This window comes from Bubalus bubalis, chromosome 4 (assembly GCF_019923935.1).
Source record: "Bubalus bubalis isolate 160015118507 breed Murrah chromosome 4, NDDB_SH_1, whole genome shotgun sequence".
Classification (NCBI taxonomy): Eukaryota; Metazoa; Chordata; class Mammalia; order Artiodactyla; family Bovidae; genus Bubalus; species Bubalus bubalis.
The window spans coordinates 77,764,928-77,784,637 of NC_059160.1; the positions used below are offsets into that span (position 1 = coordinate 77,764,928).

Consider the following 19,710-nt stretch of genomic DNA (forward strand, 5'->3'; position numbering starts at 1 on the left):
CAAGCTAGGTTTCAACAGTACATGAACCAAGAATTTACAGATGTTCAAGCTGCATTTAGAAAAGGCAGAGGAAACAGAGATCAAATTACCAACATGCACAGCTACTGCTGCTGCTAAGTCACGTCAGTCGTGTCCGACTCTGTGGGACCCCATAGACAGCAGCCCACCAGGCTCCTCCGTCCCTGGGATTCTCCAGGCAAGAACACTGGAGTGGGTTGCCATTTCCTTCTCCAATACCGACATGCACTGGATCATAGTAAAAGCAAGAAAATTCCAGAAAAGCATCTACTTCTGCTTCATTGACTATGCTAAAGCCTTTGACCATGTGGATCACAACAAACTGGAAAATTCTTAAAGAGATGGGAATACCAGACCACCTTACCTGCCTCCTGAGAAATCTGTATGCAGGTCAAGAAGCAACAGTTAGAACAAAACATGGAACAAGGGACTCGTTCCAAATTGGGAAATGAGTACGTCAAGGCTGCATATTCTCACCTTGCTTATTTAACTTCTATGCAGAGTACATCATGGGAAATGATAGGCTGGATGAAACATAAGCTGGAATCAAGATTGCCAGGAGAAATATCAATAACCTCAGATATGCAGATGATACCACCCTTATGGCAGAAAACTAACAGGAACCTAAGACCCTTTGATGAAAGTGAAAGAGGAGAGTGATAAAGCTGGCTTAAAATTCAACATTCAAAAAATGAAGATCATGACATCTGGTCCCATCACTTCATGGCAAATAGATGGGGAAACAAGGAAGCGGTGAGAGATTTTATTTTCTTGGGCTCCAAAATTACTGCAGATGGTGACTGCAGCCACGGTACTAACAGAAGCTTGCTTCTCCGAAGAAAAGCTATGACAAACCTAGATAGCGTGTTAAAAAGCAGAGTCATTATTTTACCAACAAAGGTCTGTCTAGTCAAACCTATGGTTTTTCCAGTAGTCATGTATGGATATGAGAGTTGGACCTAAAAGAAAGCTGAGCATTGAAGAATTGATGGTTTTGAACTGTGGTGTTGGAGAAGGCTCTTGAGAGTCCCTTGGACTGCAAGGAGATCAAACCAGTCAATCCTAAAGGAAATCATTTCTAATCATTGGAAGGACTGATGCTGAAGTTGAAATTCCAACTGCTGTGGGCACCTGATAGAAAGGGCTGATTCATTAGAAAAGATCCTGATGCTGGGAAAGATTGAAAGCAGTAGGAGAAGAGGGCAACAGAGAATGAGATGGTTGGATGGCATCACCCGTTCAATAGATATGAGTTTAAGCAAACTCTGGGAGACAGTGGGTGTGCTGAAGTCTATAGCATTGCAAAGAGCCAGACAGGAGCTGCTGAGCTACTGAACTGAACCCAGAGTGGGTCACCCACACATGGGAGAATAGTTACAGTTGCAGAGGTTCTCCCCAAGGAGCAGGAGGTCTGGGTCCCCATCAGGCTCCCCAAAATTCGGGTCTTGTAATAGGAATACAAGACCCTACACAATTTGGTTTTGAAGGCCAGTGGGGCTTACTTTCAGGAGACTGGTTGCCCTGGATTTACAGCCACTGGCAATAGCCATTTGGGATCTCACTGTATCACATGGACGCATACCGGCCAGCACTGCTGTGGATCCTCCCTCTAGCTGGTCAGCCTCAGGACCCAGCCCTGCCCCTATCCAACAGCCTGTGGGCACCATGACTGGTATCCTCAGGCTCTGAAACCAACTGAGCAGGGACAAGCCTCACCCACTAGACAGGCTGCTTTAAGTTCCACCCCCTGAATCCCACCCACAGATGGCCCTGGCCCTCCCAACCACAGGCCCCAGGACTTGACCCCATACACATGCAGCACACAGACCCTAGTATCCAGAGACCCCAGACCAAGTCCTGCCCATCAGCAAGCCTGCTCTAGCCTTGAACCCATCCTCACCCACAGTGGACCAGACACCAGCCCCAGGACAACCACAGCCAGCTGTGACAGGACCCAGCCCACTCACCAGCAGGCCAACACAAGCTTCAGGATGCCTGTTCTTAACCCATCAGCAGTCTGACACCGGCCACGGGACCCATGGGCCCTCATCCAGACCCTTTCTTCCAGCGGGTCAGCATTAGCCCCAGGACCTGCTGTCACCACCTGGACCCCGACTCATCTCATCGGTGAGCGAGCACTAGCCCTGGGGACCCCCTGTGATTCTGCAGCCACTTTCTCAGGACCTCCCCCTCCAACCAGAATCTAGCAACCTCTGTGCAAGGCAGGGCCTAGCAACCAAATGGATGGGACAGCCAGCCACGTCTACCAGACCACCCATAGTATTCAGCCTGTGAACTCTATTCACAGGACCAATGCAGCCCTCGGGGGGAACCCTAGAGCAGACAGTTCTGGCCGCAAGAGGGAAGTGTGCTTCTTGGACATGTAGGGTGTCTCCTACAGGGGCCACTTGTCCAAGTTTGGGAAACTGAACCAAACATCACAGACACAAAGGGGAGCAATTTAGGCAACATGAGGAGAGAGAGGAATGTGTTCCAAATGAAGAAATCAGTTCTTCTTCTTTGTAGAAGTGATGTGAAGATAGGGAATCTACCTGAGGATGATGATCATAAAGCTGACTGAAGAACTAAGGAGAAGAATGGATTAACTGAGTAAGAAGACAGAGGTTTTAAACAGAAAATGTTAAAAACCCACCAGAGGTGAAGAATATAACTGAAATCAATACAGTAGAAGACATCAACAGATTGAAGCAGAGGAACAGATCAGTGAATGGTTGGTTTTAGAAAGCAGTTCTCATAAGACAGGAAATGTTATGCCAAAATATAATGGGTTTACTATATTTTAATGGTTACTAGTCGCACAGAGTTGGACACAACTAAAGCAACTTAGCATGCATGCATGCATTGGAGAAGGAAATGGCAACCCACTCCAGTATTCTTGCCTGGAGAATCCCAGGGACAGAGGAGCCTGGTGGGCTGCCGTCTACGGGGTCACACAGAGTCGGACACAACTGAAGTAATGCAGCAGCACAAATGAAAACTGAGACAAGCATGGACAGAGCCCAGCAAATCTCAGCCCCATGCTCTCCTCTGTGAAGTCAGGAGGCAACCGGTCTGACAGCAGACATGTGAGGATGCTGCAAGACTGGACGCATGGCAGCCACCCCTCCATCCTTGGATCCCATCCTTGTCCACCGTCCAATGCTTGTCAGGACAGTAGAAGATCCAGGCAAGAGGGATTCATTCTTGCTGTGGACTTTGACTCGGGGGTGAGGTCAGGCTCACCTCCCACTCTGAGGGTGACAGCCAGGAGCAGCGTGGGGCCACCAACAGGAAGTTGATGAGAGGAAATAGCAGGTGTGGGAGTGTCTGTCCGGCTCCTGTAACAACAGAACCATAAGCTGAGTCCTCAGAGTCTGGAGGACAGATGTCCAGGATCAAGGCGCCACAGACTCAATGTCTGCTGAGACCCCTTCCCAGTTCACACATGGTGCCATCTCCCTCTGTCCACAAGTGGCCGAAGGGCTGGGGGCACTCTGATCCCATTCATGGGGGGTTCCACCCTCATGACCTCATTATCCCGCCTAAGGCCAACACCATCACCCTGGACAATTGGATTCAACCTGAGTTTTGGGGAGATACATCCTTAGACTGTAACAGAAAGACCCCACTAAACCGACGTACGGGATTCATGCTGAGGGCAGGCAGGGGATCAGACCTCATGAATGGGGGAAGGTGGATGAGCAGTGTGGTCAATGTTGAGGCTGGGGAGCTCTGGCTAATTTGACTAAACAGGAATCTTGCTAAAATTGGACAATAAAGAGACAGACCCTGAAGCCTGAGGAGTCAGGACCTTGCTGGGAGCCACTCAGAGGAGCCTGACTAGAGTCTGGTCCACGGGACACTGTGACCTTCCCCTGCTCCAGCCCACTTGTCACCATCACACTGGTCCAGACTGTCCATTCTCCACAGTGCAGGGGGCTCCACAGTATGCCTGAACCCCCAGTCCTGCTCGCAGAACTCCACAGGCTCCCGCTGAGGTGAGTGACAAGCAAACATGGGAGAGAACTTGGGTTCAAGTCTATCACCAGGACTTGATCACAGAATGTGAGTCATGTGGCCTGGTTGGTGTCCAGTGCATATAAAGCTTGCTGACACTACATTTTGGTCTGTTATGTATATAGACTTAAGTCTGAACAGTGCACACACCGTAATACCTCACTGCTAAAAAATGCTAACCAGCACCTGAGCTTTCCAAGTCAGAACAGTAAGATGACTGATCACAAATCAAGTAATGAAAGTCTGAAATACCCCAAGATGTAACTAAAATATGACAAAGTGAGCAAATGCTGTTGGAAAACTGGCACCATATTTGCTCAATGCAGGCTTGCCACGAACCTTCAATTAGTAAGAAACACAGCATCTGCAGAGCACAGAGCAGATGGTGTCTACATCCATGGCAAACCCCCAGTGTGGGCAGCAGCTACCTGGGAGAGACATTTGCTCATTGACCCAGGTTCCCCTGAGGAGCATCCACTCTCACTGCAGGACAGCCCCTCACCGCTTGGCCCCTCAAACACTGTGGGCATTTCCCAAAGTGGTCAGAGGACTCGGCCCTTGTCCTTCAAGTTCAGATCCCACCCTTTCTGTACAGCTGGGTCTGGAAAAGCACTACTGATACTTGTCCACACCCCCTGGATCCTGGACACAGAATTCTGGCTGCCCTGGGCTTCCCTGACCTTCCACCCCCACTCAGGAAGTGCTGTAGCCAGGAGGGAAGACAGACCTGCCTCCAAGTTCTGAACAACTCGAAGACTAGTCACTTCTGATAACGAGTTACATGGTCTTCAGGACTGATTGGCAAGGCCTGGTGTCTGAGGATGCTGAGCCCAGCTGCACCGGGTTGCCCATCAGAGGCTTTCTGGGGATGGAGCATGCAGACTCCCTCCTAGACAACACATCACAATGAAGTACTGTCACTGCTAATAGAGCAGGTGTGTTCTTCCTTGTGCAAAGCCAGCCAAGACGCTGAGATGCCAAGGTCGCCAGCAAAGAGGGCTTATCATGAGGCAGCCAAGCGAGGAGATTGGAGAACAAATCTCAGGTCTGCCTCCCAGGAGGCATGGGGCTGGGGTACTGATGGGACAGTGGCCCATGGGCACCGTGATGAAAAAGGTGCCTAACCATCCTTGTGCACGGGCGTGACTAGGCTCCAGGATTCTGCAAGTTCACAAGGTCACCAGCACACATGCAGACCCAGGTGAGGGGTTGGTGGTCCTATCCCATGTCAACCAACTCAGCCCAAACTCCACAGAGCCGCCTCCAAGTTCCTACAGGACAACTCAGGTAAACAGTTTATTGATTAGACTCTGAACTGCTTGGAGGACATGCAAGCCTTCACAACCTTGATTAGGGATGGCAGGTAGAATGGGTTCAGTCTCCTCCCCTCATCTTGTGATCGTGCCTCGGTCTGGGGGAGAGGGGTGAGGACAGCTCTGGCTACTTTCTGCTGTAAGGGGAGTAGACCCAACAAGGGCTTGAAGAGTCAAACTGCTCAGCACTCCTCTGAGTGTATTTTCTTACTTCTGGTTTCATGTTAAAGCTGACCCCAACAAACAAATACTTCCTGTGCACCAGCTGTCAAGGAAGCCACAGGCCCAAAGCTGGTAACTGAAACTGCAAAGACGTACCCTCAAGGGGCACACAGAATGCCAGCCATGGCTAATATTCAGGATGTTTAGGGGTTTTATCCAGGGAAAGGAGGAAACAGGTGATCAGACCAATTGATAGGTTACATCTGAAGTCAGTGAAGTTAGCTGTGGTCAGAAAGTTGACCAGCACAACCAAGGGGTCACCACAATCTGGTCCAGAAACAGGTTTTAGAAGACAGAACCCTTGCCAGAGAGATTACCCTCTTCTACCAAAGTAGCAGAAATCCTCATCATTCCCTATTTCTACCAAAGCAGGATGAAGTCTCGGAAGTTAGAAACAAAGGACTCCCAAAATAACACATCCTCCTCATAACCTAGCAAGTCATTACGTTGCCATCTGAGGGGTCTGACCTGAACAAAGCAACACTGCAGCAAATCCATTCACTTCGGTTTTTCTCTCGCAGCTTTTTTTCTTTTTTTTTTATTCTCTTGTAGCTTCTGAAAAGCAACCTGAGATCTATTAGAGTTGCCCTGACCTGGGAGAAGCCAATGTCAGGGGCAGGGCTGGAACCAGCAAGGTTTGGGCGACTTTGGTCGAGGTTCTCCTTCTGCAGCGTGGTTTCTGTCTGCCATTCCAGTTCTCCTGAAGGCCCAGCAGGGATGGAGCCAGCCTTCTGGATGGTCATCTTCCAAGATTCCAGCCTAGAGGTTCCCTGTCTCCTTCTTTAAAAGCATCACTAGAAGGGTTTTCTGTGAGTCCGAAGTTGGGGGTCCGGATGTGGTAGAGCCCGGTCACTCCCAGGACCCCCACAGCGTCTTCCGGCGGCAACTGCAATCCTGGTTAGAGCTCCACCTCCCCGGTCAGCGGGCAGCTCTCTGTCCTTGAGTTAAAAACCCCAAATATTGAATAAGGGCTGAGAGTCTGCCTTCTTCCTAGCCACCTTACAGCCTCATTCAGCCATGAAGTCTGAAGTCGAACCTGTACCCTGGTCTCAGGTGTCCCCTGTCTCACTGGTGATCAGAGCATTGTCCGCGTCCTGGAGCAGGGCCTCCCTGTTTAGTTCTAGGTCTCCTGAGTCTAGCCAGGACTTCTTCAAGTATTGTGAACATGTAAGTCCCCAAGGAAGCACTATCCAGCAGTAATGTAGTCTAACTCCTTTATCTCCATCTTCCCACTCGAAAGCAGACTTGGGATTCAAAACTCAAGAGTGTGCAGAAAAGGCCTCCTTCAAGTCCAAAACAGTCACCCGACAGGAGTCCCTGGACAAAGTCATGAGCAGAGTACTGGTTAGGGACAGCAAAGTATTCCTACAACCTATTGAATGTTCTTCAGTCAGGTACAAGCACTCAGCTGCGGACCAGCCAATCACAAAGTGACCAGCAGGAGCATATGGGTCACACTGAAGGAAGGCTGTTAGGAGTCCACCCCCAGCTTTGCTTCCTCCTTTTCATGGATACTGCATAAAATCTGGATGTCTGCCCCCTGCAGAGCCTGACCCGTACAGCTGTGGTCGTTTCCGTCTTCCCAATACCCCCATTCGCCCATCCCCCAGACTCATCCTCTGGGGTTTCTCTCCCAGAACCGCTGCAGTAGAGCCTGCGACTCACAGGACTGCTCTGGTGATGCTTTAACGTCCACCCAGCATCCAGGTGCAGAGGCTACCCTGACACTTAGTCAGTCAGTCTCACCTCAGAGGGGAAGTGAGGCCATCAGGCATAGAGAGAAAGCCATCAGGGGCTCTTCCCCTACTGGAGAAAAGCTTTTCCCTGGGGTCCTCTGACAGCCCTTGCTACTAACGGTCTCAAAAGAAAATTTAGAAAGCTGGGTATTTAAAATCAGTTCCCCGACTCCCAAGTAGTGATTTCCCTCTGCCAGGTCACCCAGGGCTCCACGTGGGAAGCAGTGATGACTAGGCAGCATCACCCTTGGCCACTGTCATTGTAGTTACCTGGGGCGCCGGGTATGCTGCCTGCGTACTTTCTTTAAGAGTCTCAGTGTGGGACAATATTCCAGGGTCCCTCCTGCTTGCAGTATGCACATTAGTGTGGTCCAACTATTGGGTGCCCCCTTCAAGTTGGGGTTTGAGGCTTCCTACCTTTTGCCAAGTCCCTCGTGGGGCCTCGATTTGGTCTACTCTTCCCTGGGATCAGGCAGCCACCAGCACAATGGCCTGTTTTATCCTCCATGGTTTCCTTTTCTCCTGCAACTGGTCCCTGCAATTACAAACTGAGGGCCATTCCAACAAGTTGGGACATTGACATCCTTAAAGCTCCTCCCATCTTTCGCAGCTTCTTCTGTTTGTCAGAGTTGTTCTGACCAATGAGAATCATAGGGACCATTTAAAATTCTCTGGGTCCTCATCGTCTGTATCTGTACTGCCAGTAGGCTTTACCGACCCTGCCCAGAAATTCTGAAGGCTCCTCTTTCAGTTTCTGTTTTACCATCTGTAGTTCATTAAGGCTTCTTTGTTTTGCCCCTCTCTTCACAGCCCTGTAAGAATGCAATCTCTATCATGTCCACATTTCAGGCTGTCCCCAGCATTCATATCCCAACTGGGATCTGCTGTTAATACAGCTATGCTTGCTGCAGCCTAAGCTGGGTCACCAGGCGTTTCTGTAAGAAGCCCATCTGCCTCCTTTTGAGCTTCATCCTGCACTATTCTACATTCTTCTGAAGTGAGAAAGGTGTTTAATACACTTTGAACAACTGTCCGGGTCAGGTTGCAGATTGCAAGAGGAAAAAAAAGATTGAAAAAAATGTTTTCTATCCCCTTGGGGTCATCTCTGTGAGTTGGCATACTGTTCTTCCAAATAAATCCAAAGTTGCAGAAGTGTGGACTCAGATCCATCCCATCCACCTCGCATTCACACCCCCAAGAGGAACCTGCTTTAACGGATGTTGCTCCACATGAGTTTGGGTAGCTTTCTAGCCCAGTGGGGTGCCCAGGTGGGTTTGACTGAGAGCAAGTCATTCTCTTTTTCATTAGGACCAAGCGAAATAGGTTTCTTTCCTTCCCTGTGGGACTTTACATCTTCTTGGCACAGGTTTATTCTGATATAACATAGGAGACTGTAAAAAAGCATTTCACCTTCCTGTTTACAACATAAATCTGATTGAAAAGTTGTAGCTTAAGAATCCATTTCCAGGCTGTTGGAGTCTAAAGGATGGGGTGTGTGTGTGTGTGTCTGTGTGTGTGTAAGGGAATCACAAGCGGGAACCTTGCAAAGCTTTGTTTCCAGTGGTCACAGCAATGAAATGTAAGGGTCCTTGCAGCAGTCACCAAGAAGCTCAGTCCCCAGTATCAAATTTTGTTTTTCTTACAGAGGCTTTATTTATTATAACACAAAACAGGAAACAAGGCAGATGCCATTCATCAGGTAAATAAACTGTAATACGTCCATACAATGATACACAACTTGGCAATTAAAATGAAAAGACTAATGAAGCCCTCAATCTTTATGAATCTCCAAAGAATTGTTCTGAGTGAAAAAAGCCAAAGGTTACATATCATATGATTGCTTATAAACAGCATCTGTGAAATGGGGAAATTACAGAAATGGAGATAAGGATGAATGAGGTAGCAGGAGAGACAGGAGGAAAGCAAGTGTAGCTGTTAAAAGGCAGGCAAGAAAGAAGATCTTTGCAGGCACTGAAATATTCTGTATGTGACTGCATGGTAGCACTAGTGGTAAAGAACCTGCCTGCCAATGCAGGAGACAGAAAAGACACAGATTCGATCCCTGTGTCAGGAAGATCCACAGAAGTGCATGGCAACCCACTCCAGTATTCTTGCCGGGAGAACCTCACGGACAGAGGAGCCTGGCGGACTGCAGTCTATGCGGTTGCAAAGAGTCAGACTTGACTGAAGCAACAGCATGTGACTGTATCAGGGTCAATATGCTAGTTACTATGTTTAACTACAGGTTTTCACGAGTGTTACTATGAGGGAAATTGGGTAAAGGGCATACAGGATCTCTGTATTATTTCAACTGTTCAATTTCAACAGTTATCCACAAATACAAAGATTAATAAAAGAAGTTCTCCACATCAGCCCTTTCATCCACACACTTCTGTACTCTAGACAACCTCACTCAGATTAAAGTGTATTCTCTTAATTTGTATAATTTTCTTAGAGTTGATGGCTTAAGGTGTTTGGTGCCACTGGATTCGTGGTCTCCAAGGGAGAAGATTTAATTCCGGAACCAAAGTCTGGTCTCAGTCACTCCGAGCTTTGTGCAGATTTTTATTTAAAGTGAAAGCGACAGAAAAAGCTTGTGACATGGACATCAGAAGTGGGTAGGAGAGTATCCACCCTCAATAGTTAAGGGCATTACTTACTTCTCAACTGGCTACTGAGAATAGATGAAAAGAATACCTCAGGGTTGTAGGAGTTCCACCAGACCCTTTCGCAAGATACACATCCTGAGATAACTTTGGCACAACATTAGCCAGGGAGAACGGGTTCCGGGCAACGTCTCTGGGCAAGATATACTGTTGTGTAATCATGGGTACAAGTCTTGAGAAAGAGATTCCCAGGCAAGATTTGTTACAATTATAATTATTAATATAGAGCCTAAGAAAAGCATTTCCTTGAGTAAGACATTAAGCTGTGTGATCACCAGCTCCTAAAGAAAAGCCACTTCTAAGGCAAGATCCATTGGTGTACAAGGCTTAAGGAAAGCATGAGCCAGAATGTTCACCTCCGTCTTAAAGGGCCTTGGACCGCCTGACTAAACTTTAACTCTTTCAGAGTTGAGGGGCATATTCAGTTTATTACCATTTTGGATAACTGTTTCTTGCACAGAAACAGTATCTGGGGCCATTTTTTATCACCAATAATCCAGAAGCCAATTCTCAACAGTTAAGACAATCAGACATAGACATGAACACAGGAGACCAAACACCAGTGCCCGGGCCTCCAGCCCCAGCGCCTCAGCGGTGGTGTGCTCACTCAGTCGTGTCCCGCTCTTCGAGACCCCATGGACTGTAGCCCGCCAGGCTCCTCTGTCCATGGGGATTCTCCAGGCAAGGATACTGGAGTGAGTTGCTGTTTCCTTCTCCAGGGGATCTTCCCAACCCAGGGATCGAACCTGAGTCTCTTGCCTCTCCTGCATTGGCAGACAGGTTCTTTACCCCTGAGCCTCCGGGAAGCCCCTCAGCCACCAGACCTTCCCCAGTTGTCTCCAAACCCCTCCAGGCGGCCTCCAGCCCTGCCCCTGTCAGAAGCATCAGACGACTTGGCACAGGAGTGTCTCTTTAACTAGGCTACACATCCAGAAGATGTCTTCCTACCAGAACCCCAAAACTGCTTTTCTGCCACAAAACGAAAATGAGCACAGGAGGTCAGGGTACAGGGTAGGGATCTGGGGGGTGGCCCTGGAGCAGAGAGACCCAAGGCTCAGGCTAGGCCTCTCGGAACCTGTGAGGGGCCAAGTCCTTGGCCGAAGTCCCCTTTACCCCCTCCTTCTCAGCCTGCTTCCAAATTTATCACCAAATGAATCACCAAGTTAGTTTTGTTCGACACAAACAAACAGGCGAAGCACGGAAAGGGGCTATTCACAACTGGACGACGAGAAAGGATGACAAGCTTCCAAAACACCTCACTCAGTGAAGCCAAAGGACTGACCGGAAACAGGTGGCTGATAGCTGACAAGGGCTGGGTGGACGTGGGAACACAGAGCTGGGGGATGTGGACCCGGAGATGGCAGGGTGTGGGGGAGCATGGATGTGGGAAGGCAGGGCATGGGGGTGGGGACTCGGGGCATGGGGAACCTGGGGGGCATGGGGAACCTGAGAGGGCCGGAATCCCGGCTGTAAAAAGGTGCCTAGTGGTCCTTGTGTTCAGGAGCAACTAGGCTCCAGGCCTCCAAACATCACAAGGTCTCCAGGTCTGTGCAGACCCAGCTAAAGGGTCAGTGATTCTATCCAGGCTCAACCATCTCACCCCAAACCAGGCAGCTGAGCCCCCAAGGAGGTGTTAGACATGGCATTGATCAAGGGACTAGAGCCACCAAGAGACATTGGATTGTGAGGTTGAGACCTGGCCTCACCACTAACAGGCTCTGTGAGGGAACAGACTGTGTCTCCTGCCTGCCTTCTTCTATGGCAACCCGGAGCAATGCCTCCGAGTTCAGTTCAGTCCCTCAGTAGTGTCTGACTCTTTGCAACCCTATGGACTTCAGCAAGCCAGGCTTCCCTGTCCATCACCAACACCCAGAACTTGCTCTAACTCATGTCCATCCAGTTGGTGAAGCAATTCAACCATCTATCTCATCCTCTGTTGTCCCCTTCTTCTCCTGCCCTCAATCTTTCCCAGCATCAGGGTCTTTTCAAATGAATCAGGGCTTTGCATCACGTGGCCAAAGTATTAGAGTTTCCGCTTCAGCATCAGTCCTTCCAATGAATATTCAGGACTGATTTCCTTTAGGATGAACTGGTTGGATCTCCTTGCAGTCCAAAGGACTCTCAAGAGCCTTCTCCAACACCACAGTTCAAAAGCATCAATTTTTTGGTGCTCAGCTTTCTTTATAATCCAACCTCGGAGGAGTACTGAATGAGTTGGAACTGAATATACCAACTGAATCCAGTACTGAATATACCTGGACTTAATCTTTTATTTTAAATTGACAGCCAGCATTTTTGAGGATCAGAATCTCAGGAACAAAAGTGGCTTTAAAACTCATACAAGCAAAGTTTAAAATGTTTTTTAGAGTGTCCCATAAGTAAGCAACCTGACTCAAAGGAGTTTAGAGGAAGAAGAAACCGCCAGGCTGTGGGGCCTACAAAGCAGATAAAACTTAAGTCTGGAGTTAGATGGGAGCCCTGAGGGCATAGGTCTGGCCTGTTCGGATGTGCAGATTGTTGACTACACAGGGGACTTGTGGCAGCTGAAATCCAAGAGCTCCACTCACCAAGCCCTGTACTTCCACTTTGTGGACTGCAAGAAGGACAGTGATGAACCTTGTATAGGGAAGAGACTCCATAAGTGTGGATTTAAGGAGAAGAGCTGGACCATGCTCTAGAAACTGAGGCTTCATGGAGGGAGAAGAGAGCAGACTGGGGAAGTGGACTGGAGGCCAGTTTCAGCAGAAATGAAATAGGAATCCGCTTCACTTTGCTGCAGTGTCTGGCAAAATGGAATCTCTCAGCAAGTCCTCGGTGAAAATAATAGTGCTACAAGCAATAAATAGTGATACAAGTAATAAATAGTAGTACAAATAAAGGAAAGAAATGTTTCAGAGTTTAGAAAGTGGTATCATTTCCCCACCTCAAATTAGTGTCTTCATTTTATTCATCATCTTCAACACGGTGGTCTTGTTCTAAGTTTCACTTGGGAAGGAAACAGGAAAACAACAATATAGCGAGCACACACTGAATCATAGCTTTTCCACAAATGCTTTCAAATCTTGGCTGGAGTTGACCCACTAGGGCCCAGGAGCTAGAAATGGCGGGGCTCTTTGTTTTTGAGAATAGATTCTTTGTTGTCTGCTTATTGAAGAATTCAGTCAGATTAAATCTGGGGACAATTAAGTGAAATCCAAAAAGGTAAAAAATGATAAAAGCTAATTAAAGGTCTGATTTTGGATGAAGGAAGAAAACTGAATCTATTGCTACTGAGGGCTTGCCAGAGGACTGGCACTGTATCTGGGAGAATCTGATGGACTGAGTGTCCCTAACCTGAGAGTGGCTCCTGACACAGAACTTCACATCCTGAGCCTTAGATGAAGTTAATATCTGTGACAGTATTGCTCTGATTGTTGCCTTCTACCCAGGCAAGCTCACAAAACCTAACAAAGCTATAATACCATGCATTTAGAACTATAATATGAAACACACTCTTTCTATACACACAAGTAGACCAAAATGAAAATAATTGAAAATAATAGAACTAAACATGAAATTATTTAAAGTGAAAGTGAAAGAAAGTGAAGTCGCTCAGTCATGCCCGACTCTTTTCGACCCCGTGGACTGTAGCCTACCGGGATCCTCTGTCCATGGGATTCTCTGGGCAAGAATACTGGAGTGGGTTGCCATTTCCTTCTCCCGGGGATCTTCCTGACCCAGGGATCAAACCCAGATCTCCCACTTTGCAGGTAGATGCTTTAACCTCTGAGCCACCAGGGAAGATCTGTCAAATTATTTAAATTTTATATTAAATGTTGTTGCTCCTTCCCCCCCCCCCCAAGTAAGTTTAATTAAAGAAGACAAAGGAGAACCTTGAGAGTCTGAAAGAACCCAAAGGAATGATGGACTTGGACATTCACAGTATTTTTCGATCATGTCAAAACTTACTTCAAATTCTGCTTCTTTACCTTGATATCCAACTCCCTTGAGGGGGAAAAATCTCTCTTGAGGGACAATACGCATACTATCGAATGAATGGGCCCCTTTTAAATGCACAGTGAGATGAGTTTAGAAAAACACAAACGCTCCTATTACCGGCTGCCGAGCCAAAATCTCCAACAGCCAAATGACCTCAGGGCTCCTCCCAGGTCTTGCGTCTCATCCTAGGCTTCACTGAAGATTATTTTTGCCTGTTCAAGAACTTCACATACATGGGAATAGAGAGTCTAGGTATTTTATTTCTTTCAGATTCATCAACGTTGTTCTTTTTAAAATACCGGGTAGCAGAGGAAGGCATGGTAACCCACTCCAGTATTCTTGCCTGGGAAATCCTATGGACAGAGGAGCCTGGCAGGCTACAGTCCATGGGGTTGCAATAGTTAGACACGACTGAGCGACTAAACAGCAGCAACAGCTTTCCACTGCATGGATGTAACAGGATTTATTTAGTTACCTGCTGTTGGGGTGTCTCTCCATAGGTGCTGTTTTGAATAAAGCTGCCTAGAACACTCCTTGTACAAGTCTTGTAGATGCATGTTTTATGCAGTCGGGATAAATACCTAGTGGAATTGCTGGATCAGATTACACGCTTAATTTATGAGACTACAGATGATGTTCCTGATAAAATGTTCTATCTGCACTCCCAAAATCAACATGAGAATTCCAGTCACTGCCCCTGCCCTAGCCTTGCTAGCACTTGGTGTTGTCAGAATTCACCACCTTCTCATTCTCGAGAGCAAACATCTCCTTTTAAATAAAGACTAGGGTTATTTTTGGAGAAGGCAATGGCAGCCCACTCCAGTACTCTTGCCTGGAAAATCCCATGGACGGAGGAGCCTGGTAGGCTGCAGTCCATGGGGTCGCTAAGAGTCGGACACGACTGAGCGACTTCACTTTCACTTTTCATTTTCCTGCACTGGAGAAGGAAATGGCAACCCACTCCAGTGTTCTTGCCTGGAGAATCCCAGGGACGGGGGAGCCTGATGGGCTGCCGTCTCTGGGGTCGCACAGAGTGGGACACGACTGAAACGACTTAGCAGCAGCAGCAGCAGGGTTATTTTTTGGAGGATTACAATTAGGATGAAGAGAGGGACACTGTGGTTACGAGCTGGGTCCCACAGATGTCCAGCTCCGCACACTAGCCCAGACCTCTGCCACTTCTGACTGACCCGGGCTCCTCCCTTCCCCGGGTTCAGTATTTTGCTCTGAGAAACATGGAACTCAGGGAATACTACTTACGTTTACCGGTTTGTTACCTAATACAAGAAAGGATGAGGTTAAAGGATACAGACAGTCAGATGACAGGCACAGAGGGTGAGGTCTGGGAGTGTCTGGCGGGGAGCGGGGAGCGGACAGGAGCTTCCGCTGCAGGGAGGAGCTGGGCTATGCCCACGCTCCTGGAAGCTCTTTGAACCCCGTAGTTTTGGGGCTTTGAAGGAGGCTTCATCACGTAGGCACAGTCACGATCCATCACGAACTCAGCCTCCAGCCTCTTTCCTCTAATCCCGGCTCAGTAATTTTGGAGCGCCTCGCCCCGCTCCCCACACCCCCCCACCCCCACCCCCCGCCCCGCCGCCCCGCGTCCTGAAGCCACTTCATTAGAACAAAAGCGCTCCCAGCACCAAGGAAACCCCCACGGGATTGAGGGGTTCTGGGGAAGGCCCTGGAGCAGATACACTTCTGTCCCCTGGGTCACAGCTGCGTGACCACAGCCAGCTGGGAGAGGGCTGGGAAGTGGAAGCGCTCGCATCTCAGCTGGAGTTCTGCAGACACAGACCAGAATTTGTGCAAAATTAGAGTGAAGGGTCTCAGGAGCAGAGGTGGCCGCCTGCAGGCGCCCTGTCGAGGGTCTGGAAGTCGGGGAGGTGGGTCTGCGGGTTGTGGCAGCAGAGACTACAAAGTAGCCGAGGTGTCCCTGGGCAGGAGTGGGGACTCTTCCTGCCCAGAAAGGCGTTCACGTCCTTCTGGTGTGAATGGAAGTGGACACCGGGCGGTCACCCCGCTTCCGCAGTTCTAGATACAGTGGGAATCAGCGTCCTGCTGAGAGGGAAAGGCAGCGGTCAGGGGTGGGGGAACAGCCCAATGGATTGGTCAGGGTTGCCATCTTCCCTGAGTGGGTGGGAATGACCTTGGGCAAAGGAAACATCCTGGAGAAAGGGCGTGGGGTCACAGCTCCAGAAACCGCAGGGAGCTGAAGCAGGGAATGCGGTCAGGTTGGGCTGAGCCCCTCTGTCCACTGCAGGCTCCTCCCTCTCCTCCCCTCTCCTGCTCCGCGGCTCAGAGGCTCAGCATAGAATTCCCAGAGCCCAGACCTGACCCTCCCTGCCACCCACACCCGGATCTTCCTAGTGGGTCCCCGGATGACAAGGTGAAGGTGTTGACTGCCCAATTCTGAGGTGTGCTGGCTTATTACCGGATGCAGGGTGGGGGGTCGGCGCCGGGTTGATGCTTGCTTTTCACGAGCAGAGACCCTCAGGCCACAGCGACAGAAAAAGGGATCTACACACAGCAGTGGGGTGCTGGCCGTTTCCTGGGGCTGCTCGAGCCATGGCACCTTCCAGACTACATATCTGCTAGGTACCAATGAACCCTGCACCCACCCTGCCAAGAATCAGAGCTTGTTTTGGGCAGGACCAGGACTTGGAGAGCAAGAAAGAGCCTTCTGGATCACCCATCCTTCTTTCTCTGTCCCTTCTTTGACATTCCTTCCCAGTTCGAGATCCCCAAATTTTGAACTGTTCTCCTAGAGGATAGGAGGGGAGGGGGAAGGAGGGAGGGAAGAGCTCAGACACCCCCCCACCCCAGGGGCCCTCACACCTCGGGGTGTCACCTGTTGGCCCCTAGGAGCCTGCGTGTGACCCTGAAACGTTGAGATGGAGGGCCTTATCCAGCCTCCCCCCCCTCAACCCCGCCCCGGCCCCCCACCCCCACCCCCTGCGCCTCCAAATCTGCAAGGCTGGTTGGAGCTGCCTTCCCTGCCCAGAGCCCTGCCCTTCACCTCCCCTCACTGAAGATAGAGAAAAGCAAGAAAGCAGCTTAGTCCTTGTCACAAGCCCTCTGGGAACAAGAGTCTGGAATTCCAGCCTGGAACAATGCTTCCTTCTCCCCTTCCAGATTCCAGTGACTGCCAGCACTGCGTGACCCCGTCCTCACTTATCCCCCTGGGTTCCTCTGCCTCCTCTCTGCTTCCCCAGTTTTGCTTCCCCCACCCACCCCCTGAAGTATCCCCTTGGCCTGTCAGCCATCACAGGGGGTGTGGGTGGAGGCAGGGTGGGAAGTAGAGATGCTTTAGGCAAGCCCTTGAAGGATGAGTGTGACAGTGATGAAGGAGATCCTGTATCAGGACACGGGTGCTTGGACCCTTCCACCACCAGCCTTTCTGGTCCAGGCCCTGGGCTGAGCGAATGCACCTGCAGACACTCCGGTGGTCATTTAGGTAGAGAGTGACACACAGTTTGGGGCAGAGAATTTGCTCCAGGTCTGTTTTTTTTTTTTTTTTTAATGCAGTGCAATGGTTTTGAGGTTCATCTCAGCTACTGAGTGCAGTTTATTCCTTCTTGTTACTGTTACTTTTTGTTACACACACAGTGTTTTACTGTGTGACTGTATCACACTTTGTAGACACACTCACCGTTTGATGGAATTGGAATTGTTCCCAGTTTTGAACTATTTGCAGTGTTTTGAACAGTTTGAAGTGTTGTGAATCAAAAACTCTTGTAATAGTCTTCTTATGGGCTTATATTTTCACATGCCTTGAGGACATATTTAAGAGTAGGGTTGCTGAGCCTGTCTTATGACAAACTGCAGAACAAATGTTCCGAATGATTGTACCATTTTACACTTCCATCAACAATGTGCAGTTGTGATGGTTCATCTTATGGGGCAACCGATGGCCATGCGTTACCCAGATTGAACATTATTTCGATGCGCTTCCAGAGGAGACTGGTGTTTGAGTTGGTGGACTTGGTAAACCTCCCTCACCCCTTGTGGGTGGGGATGGTCCAATCAATTGAGGGGTTGACTATAACAAGATGGAAGAAGGAGGATTCCCTCCTCTGATGAGCTGGCTCATCTCACGTCATCTTCTGTTTTCAGACTGGGATTTGCATCATCGGCTCTATAGTTCCCTGGCTCTCCAGAATCAAATGGCACATCATGGTGCTTCTAAGCCTTCATACCTGTGTGGGTCAATTCCTCATATCAGTCTATCCTGGCTTCTCTCTCCAAATATGCATATACTATCCCACTGGTCAAAAGCAGAATTGCAATGGAAATTCTCATCTTTCATCCTCTTCCACATAAGGCTTACAGAAAATGGTGATGTGTCTGAAGAATACTAATATGAACTAGACAGGACTGGAGGCCTCAGTCAGAGTTCTTTCTGCCCAAGCAACCCACCTCGCCCCCTTTGGCATGCTCTTCCTGGTGGCCCGAGTGTAGGGGGTCAATACGGCCATTGTGGAAATGAGGCGCTCCACTCTGTGCTTCTAGTTATGGTGCTGCTACTGTATTGATCCCATTGGTCTGAAATAACATGATTTCTGAGTGAAAAATAAAAATGATGACAAAGGCAACCTCTTGAACTTCCTTAAGTTTTAAAAATGAACTTGTGAGCCATCTCTTAGAAATAGTGGTTCAATATGTTTTCTTGCTCCTAAAGAAAAAAAAAAAAAAACTGAATTCAAATTATATTAAGACTTAGTGGGCATCTGGGCTTCCCAGGTGACGTTAGTGGTAAAGAACTTGCCTGCCAATGCCAGAGACTTAAGAAACACAGGTTCAATCCCTGGGTCAGGAAGATTCCCTGGAGAAAGGAATGGCTACCCACTCCAGTGTTCTTGCCTGGACAATTCCATGGCCAGAGGAGCCTGGTGGCCTTCAGCCCGTAGGGTTGCAGGGAGTTGGGCATGACTGAAGCCACTTAGCACTAGCATTAGTGAGCATATACTCTTCCCAGACAGCACAGTGTGCTTTCTGTGTAGTTCTCCCTTTCAAATTTCTTATCTATGATGTAGACACTATTAATCACATTTTCTAGAGGGTGAGACGGAAGCTCAGAGGCTTGTGTAGTTAACACAGGATTTTCCTAGTGTTGCAAACCAAACTGCTGTGCTGTGTGCTCCCCAGAAATCTTCACGACCCAGGGATTGAAACCATATCTCTTTTCTCCTGTTTGGGCAGATGGGTTCTTTACCACTTGCGCCACCTGGGAAACCCCAAAATAATACCTTACCTACTGTTATTTCCCCCCATCATTGTGTTCTTTATATGGTAGCTATGATTTACATGAGCTACAATTTGCAGAGATTTACGAGATCTCATGACTTACTAAAAGCTTAGATATGAACCAGGTATTACAATATTGATATAAACTTATTAGTTAACAAACAGTTGAAATACCTTCAAGTTGCTTGTTCAGATGGTTAAGACTTACTATCTGTAAGGTTTGGCTGAGGGAGCATTCTCAGCAGTTTTGATTTAAAGCTGCCATTTTTTTTCTTGGTTTCCCAGGACTTGCCTGCTTAATTTGCTTTAGTCTCAGCTCTTAGAGGCTTGTATTCATATTCTGGTTTACATACTTGCAAGACAAACACAGTTTAGCTTTTCCAAGAACAGTTCTGTCACCTAAAGTTATTAAAATCAGTGGTAAGATTTTTAATAAAACTGAAATTTAATTTATGAAATTCTGTTTCAGAACTTAAGAGTTTTAATTTATCATGTCTTCAAAGGTTTGTATAA

The 19,710-nt window shown here is 48.5% G+C and overlaps 1 protein-coding gene across 2 annotated transcripts in view; it reads right to left on the reverse strand.

The window, feature by feature from the left end:
- Positions 1-2,978: 2,978 nt before the first annotated feature.
- The window catches only part of CPNE8 (copine 8), a 334,767-nt gene continuing 318,035 nt past the window's right edge, over positions 2,979-19,710 (reverse strand). Inside the window, exon 22 of one of the 2 annotated variants that reach the window (XM_025283977.3) lies at positions 2,979-3,356. In XM_025283977.3, coding sequence (XP_025139762.3) covers positions 3,258-3,356 — 99 coding nt within the window. In that variant the 3' untranslated portion in view covers positions 2,979-3,257. Of the gene's footprint in view, positions 3,357-17,653; positions 18,626-19,710 lie in introns of those variants that run through there. The other variant, XM_044941627.2, reaches the window with a different exon arrangement.